A 6,527-nucleotide genomic window follows, 5' to 3' on the forward strand; every position below is an offset into this window, starting at 1 on the left:
ACAATCCTATCATTTAGGATAGCTGTGAATATCTTATAAAGCGTGTTCAGACAAGTTATTGGCTTGTAATTCTTCGGGTCAGCTAAGTTGCCTATTTTCGGCAGAAGTATTATGCGCCCTTCCACCAACCACTCTGGAATCGGCTCTTCCGACTTCAAATATGAGGTGAAATACGGGCCAAATGCTGATGGGTTGAAGAAAACTTCTTCCACCAGAAGGTTTTGATACAATCTGGTCCCGGTGCGGAATAGTTCTTCATCCCTCTTAATACTTTTTTCACCTCCTCGATATATATATATGCCTCCATACACAGGCGCAAAATCGCAATTTGAGTCGGTGAAGCACGCAAGAGTTTTTATTGTAAAGTCACGAATGACGTGAAAGCGGGTGACACTATACAGGGTGATTTTTTCAACTTGAAAGTTTCAAATATCTCGAAAAATAGGTACTCTATGAAAAAATGTTATGAATCAAAATTTAATCACTCTGAGGAGTACATGCACTGATGTTAAAATCGGTTCCCTCGCACCGCCCCCTGGGGGTGGGGGCAAGTTCGATATTTTAAAAGGGAACCCCTATTTTGTATTGCATATTCGGATTCTTTATATAAAAATGCGTACGATTTGTCTAAAACATTTTTCTCGTTTCGTGATAGATGGCGCTCTAATTGACGAAATTAAATTTTTCTTCATTTCACTGTTACTGAAAATGCACTCTTACGATTCTGCAATACATTAACAATGAAAAATACATCATTTTCATTGTGACATGACTGACTACGAAAAAAAAGAATTTTTCAAAATCGCTACAGAATCGTTGAACGAGTGCAATACAAACTCGTACATAAAAAAAATACATCGCGAAGAAAATAGGTAGGCGAGTCGTCTTTTACTAACCATGGAATAGTTAATCGGCACAACATGCACTACTGGAGTATTGAAAATCCGCAGTGGCTTCGTAAAATCGAACACCAGCGTCCATGGACTGTCAACGTATGGTGTGGAATAATTGGCAACAAACTGATCGGTGTCCGGATTATCGAAGGCAGCTTAAATGGTCCAAAATATCAAGACATTTCGGAGATATTGCTTAAAGACTTGAGCTTAGAAATATGGCAGAACATGTGGTTTCAACATGATGGTTGTCTGGAATACTATTCAGCGATAGTACGAGAAGTTCTTGATAGTGATTTCAATGGTCACTGCATTGGTAGAGGCGGTCCGATTAATTGGCCTTCAAGATCGCCAGATATTACTTCACCAGATTTCTTTTTGTGGGTCTATCTGAAAGACAGAAGGTACAAAGAAAACCCAACAACACGTGAGAATATAATTGACCGAATTACAAGTGCATGTGCTGAAATTCAAGAAGATACACCTCTGCGTTGTGTAAATTCATTTGAATTACGGATTAATAAGTGCATTGAAACCGAAGGTCATCATTTTGAGCACTTACTTTAATTAAAAGATGATTCCCTGAATACCTCGAATCGTGAGAGGCGACGATTCATAACATTCTTTCATAGAGTGCCTATTTTTCGAGATATTTGATTGTTTCAAGTTGGAAAAATCACCCTGTATTTGTGAAAAAATACCCTCACAGCACGTTATACTTCTCGTTAAAAACATCGACACACCGTAGAGGGAAGTCCCTCTAAAGCCGCACCAAATTTCTCTTTCTATCTTTGTCAGCCAAGGTTTCTCTCCAGCGATATATAATGCAGATATGGCTAACGGTTTTATTATCCTACGACTCCAAAGTGCCCGCAACTATTTTGTACGATTTATCGAGGTATCAATCTAACTTCAAACGACTAACATAAAAAACTGGCTAACCACATTATTGTTTCGTAAGGTATATCATGCACCAAGGAGGTAAACGTCGCGAGGGTAAAAAGGCGTTTGCGGAAAATAATTACTGTGAATCTTAATCATGTTAGAGATAATTCAGCCCAAATTATTCATGGGGGAAATTTTTAATTATTGTTGAATACATCAATGAAATTTGGCATACCAGTATAGTTTTCGTTGATCTAAGTCTAAAGCAATTCCGTTAGGCCAAACGATATCAGCCGTAATAAGAAGAATTCTTTCACTACCATCCAAGTTACTACGCTCAATCTTCGGCTTCTTCTTATTCCAATCAGTCCAAAACATCCAGCCCAGTTCGGGAGCAACAGCTATTGCTCGCGGCTCGACAAGATCTTCATTAATAAGAACTCTTCTACTACTTCCGTTAAGGCGTGCAACTTCAATTCTGTCCGTCCCTGTATCTGTCCAATACAAATTACGAGCCACCCAGTCAATCGCAATTCCGTCAGGGTTTTCCACTTCGGTGGTAGTAATGTTTTCTTGCTCAGAACCGTTCAGGCGAGCTCTGCAAAAATTAAAAAGGCATTAAATTAATAATCAAGGCATATTTTTAAATAAGAGGTTTAAAAAATCAATTAGAGAAATAGGCAGCAAACGCCCAACAATAAAGGTTTCACGGGTATGTATAAAACAATATATTCTGTGCCCATACAATATTTTATGTAATAAAGGGATGATTATTAGGATGTTCCGAAAATACGAAATGTTTGAAACTCGATAATTCCTAGTGCTGAAAAGTTTCTACGTGTTAGTACAAACAAGAAACTGTAATTAATTTTGAAAATCAAAATAATTTAAAAATTTTTCGCTATGGGTACACAAATTATGATAATCTTTTTATTTACAGTTTCTGGTAATAAATAATAAAACATAAATCATTTCTGAAATATGACATTTGAAGTAGTTGTCAGCCGGAGCCGCATTTTCGATCAGGAATATACTTCGTTTCTCTAAGTCTTGGCACTTCTCGTTAAGGTCAATTGAATCTTTTTCCCTCGGAGCGTTCGGCGATAGAATGATCGAAAGAAGTGACGGATTTTCGTACAGTTCACGCAAACTTGTCATAAAGGCGAGGATTAGAGATTTTCAACCCTTAGAAACCCTGCTGCTAGGGACTTGAGTTTTAACTGTTTGACCTCTCTTTTTCCCGAACTTCATCATTCTCAGATTTATAGCCGTAGAAAAAACTTCTAATGCCTGTTAAATATATGCTAAACACACCCTTTTCAGTGTTTACTCCACATTTTTCTGAAAAAACTGCGCGCTGTAGAGCATTCTCCCGCTCAACAGAGTATAGATGAAGTAATGCAATTTCGTAACTTCTGATGTTAAAATTCAGGTCAAGGGTTTCGGCCGCCCGTTCCGCGGCTGTGTAAAGAAACGCTCCTTTGCCAATCATCTCGCGTTTCCTGATCATTTTCAGGAGGTGACACTGCCATTTACAACGATGAAAGCTGTACTAACAATTCGGTTATGAAGAAATCGTAGATTCAGAAGTCCGCGTCCACCTTGACGGCGTGAGATGTCCAATTGCTTAAGGGTGGTCCCGAAAGAATTAACCCCAAAGTGGAGGCGTAACAACCGTCTGGCCCTTTTCTGACATTTTCACCTCACATCTAAAGTCGAAAAAGCCTATTCCGAAGTGGTTGGTGGAAGGGCGTACAGTACTCCTGTCAAAGAAGAGCAACTTAACTGCCCCGACGAATTACAGGCCAATCACTTGCCTGAACACACTGTATAAGATATTCACAGCTATCCTAAATGATAGGATTATTCGGACAATCGGTTCTGTGCGGCAAGAAATGTACGAACTAAAAAAAAGCATACAATAAAATGCAGCATCCTAACAAACACGACCTACCGATGGCCTGGATTGATTACCAGAAAGCTTTCGATTCGAACTCACATAGACTCATCATCTATCTTTTAGAAAGCTTAAAAGTTAATGCGCACATCGTAAATTGCATAGAGAGATTGATGCCGCTTTAGAAAACCAAATTTAATATCTCATCTCAAAAAAATCGTATGGCAACCAACAACGTCACCTTGCAAAGAGGTCCAACTCATGCGGGAACTACCTACATCCAAAGTCACAATACGGCACTAGGAGTACTCTATTACCACCTCTGTCACTCTTAGAGTATTAACGTTAATATCGCTCCTCTAAATGCTCCTATGGAAATAGAATCCATTGTCATGAATAAGAAGTGCCGCATATACTGGAACTTTATATTCTCGACAATTGTTTCTGTTGCGCACTCGAGGTCTGACATAGTTCTCCTTGACTTCGAAAAGCGAACCATGTTCCCTTTTGGATTTTCGATACCAGGCGACAAGAATATCATAGGCAAGGAGAATAAAAAGAAAGAGAAAAAACCTTATAAATGCAACAACACTTGCAGGGAAATGCAGAAGGCGGTGGTCCTTAGGTTGCTCCGTGTTCTCGGGGTGCACGAGACTTTTACTGGATCATCGTATTGAGTCGGCCACAGACTGTAACCTCCTATTTTACGGCCTTGAGACGTTCTTACGGTTAAAATTTTACCGCGATTTCACTGCGAGAGGGGGCAGTATTTAAAATTAGTCGTTTCTGATTTGTACTCGAGGCATAAAACAGTTCTCCTGGACTTCGAGAAACAAACCATGTTCGTTATCGAATTTTCGGCACCAGCCAAGAAGATTATCATAGCCAAGCTTTCACTGGTTAGTAGTCTAAAACGCATCCCTGCGTGTTAACGAAATGCGGGGATACTCTCGGGGTAAATGGAGAAGGCACTCCTCGTTGGATCGCTCTGTTTTCTCATGGCGCAAGAGAATTTTGCCGGATCGTCGTAATGAGCAGGTGCAATTTTCTGGAATGGCACCGATTTTCTGACGACCGACGGGGCTGTAAGGGAGTATAATTCTAATAATTAGGTGTTTGGAGTACCCCCACTCTACTTTACTCTACGTTGATAGTCGCACGTTGGGACATGCGCAAACTAGCGAAGACTCACAGCCGCCTATGTTGTAAGCACAATAATGTGCGTGTTAAAATAAGTATGGCAGAGACCGAGAACATACAGAGATGGCAGATATACTGTACTAAGTAGGGGCAGTGTGTTTGATTGAAATGAGGAGATTTTATGTTACTAGTAAAACATAGGTAGTTTCGTATTTCTTGTCGGTAGGGTATATATGTTAGACCCGTTCTCTTATATAGCGAAAAAATATATGGTTTTAATACTTTTTTATGTAAATTAAGATTAAATATTCAAGTAGCAGCTTAAAACACCCATAAGGATAATTACTTGAGTTTAAAATTATTTTCACATACTTTACCTGCGAATTGTTCGGGCTTTATCATCAGTCCAATAAAGCATCTCGTCTACTGGATCAAAATCAATCGCAATAGCATGTCGGATGCCTTTCAAAGGAAGCGCGAAAGTAGTATAATCAGGAGAATCCAAAGATAAATGACATATTTCGGTCTGTTGAACAATCAAAAGAAGCTTCTCTGGTCCTCTAGCGCAAGTAAAATTGTCAATAAGTTTGACACCAGTTGGACAGGCGCAAGAATAACCCAGTGCTTTTGGGCTTAGTAGGCAAAGGTGGGAGCAATTTCCATTAGCATGTCTGCAAGGATTATCACCTTGAGGTTGCCTCTTTGAGTCCCAAACTTCAATGTCTCCCGGCACGTGTACACCTTGAATCCATAATTCTCGTGGATGACCTTGACTTAAACGAACATCATAAGAATAAATACCCCAAGCCTTCCAGTCCGTCCAATAAAGTCTCAGATCAAAGAAGGTAATTGCATAAGGATATTCCAATCCTTCACTAATAATTTTTCGCCTATTGTTTCCTTGGTAATCCATAACCGCAATAAATTTAAGTCTTCCATCAGTCCAGTATATTAGTTCGTTTTCGTAATCAAGTGTTAAACCATTAGGCCAAAAAATTTCTTCGGAAACTATGGTCTTCCGAGTACTGGGATCGCCGTCCATAGCAGCTCTTTCGATCTTCGGTTCATCGCCCCAATCTGTCCAAAAAAATATACTTTTCATGGGATCTAATGCTATTGCTCTGGGCTGGGATACATTAGTCCAGAAAATTACTTTTTGATACTTTTTATCAATACTAGTCACTTCTATACGTTTCTTTTCACTGTCTGTCCAGTAAAGTTTTCCAGTATACCAATCGCATGCCAGACCGTCAGGAGATATTAAACTTGAATTGACAATTGTCATTTTCTCATGACTGCCATTTGTACGGACACATTGTATCATCTCAAGTCCGCTATCAGACCAACAGACTAATCCACCCTCATAATAAAAATCTAAAGCAGCTCCATCTGATAATTCTTTAACAATGGTTGCTACCTTGTTTGTTCGAGAAACGTTTGCCACTCTAATATCCTTGTCTGTTGCAAATAGAAGCATGGGCGACCCTGAAAATAAAATAAATTATTTTCAAATTTTTTTATAATTAAATATTGAGACCACCGCCACACAATGAAAGAAAATTCTTTGAAGCCAAAAATACGATTTCGACAACTTTTTTAAATGAATATACGCATCGTTTGTATGAAAGTTGGTTGTATTCAAAACATATTAAGAGCTTCAATGATATAGCTAATATAGGTTGTCCCAGACTCAAGTGTCCGTAGTAATATGT

The 6,527-nt window shown here is 39.0% G+C and overlaps 1 protein-coding gene across 1 annotated transcript in view; it reads right to left on the reverse strand.

The window, feature by feature from the left end:
- The window catches only part of LOC117173978 (low-density lipoprotein receptor-related protein 6), a gene marked incomplete at its 5' end in the record, with an annotated part of 73,929 nt that extends 67,628 nt beyond the window's left edge, over positions 1–6,301 (reverse strand). The window contains 2 exons of the mRNA XM_033362648.1: positions 2,014–2,376; positions 5,193–6,301. Coding sequence (XP_033218539.1) covers positions 2,014–2,376; positions 5,193–6,301 — 1,472 coding nt within the window. The remainder of the gene's footprint in view (positions 1–2,013; positions 2,377–5,192) is intronic.
- Positions 6,302–6,527: the final 226 nt, after the last annotated feature.

This window comes from Belonocnema kinseyi, chromosome 5, assembly GCF_010883055.1.
Source record: "Belonocnema kinseyi isolate 2016_QV_RU_SX_M_011 chromosome 5, B_treatae_v1, whole genome shotgun sequence".
NCBI lineage: Eukaryota > Metazoa > Arthropoda > Insecta > Hymenoptera > Cynipidae > Belonocnema > Belonocnema kinseyi.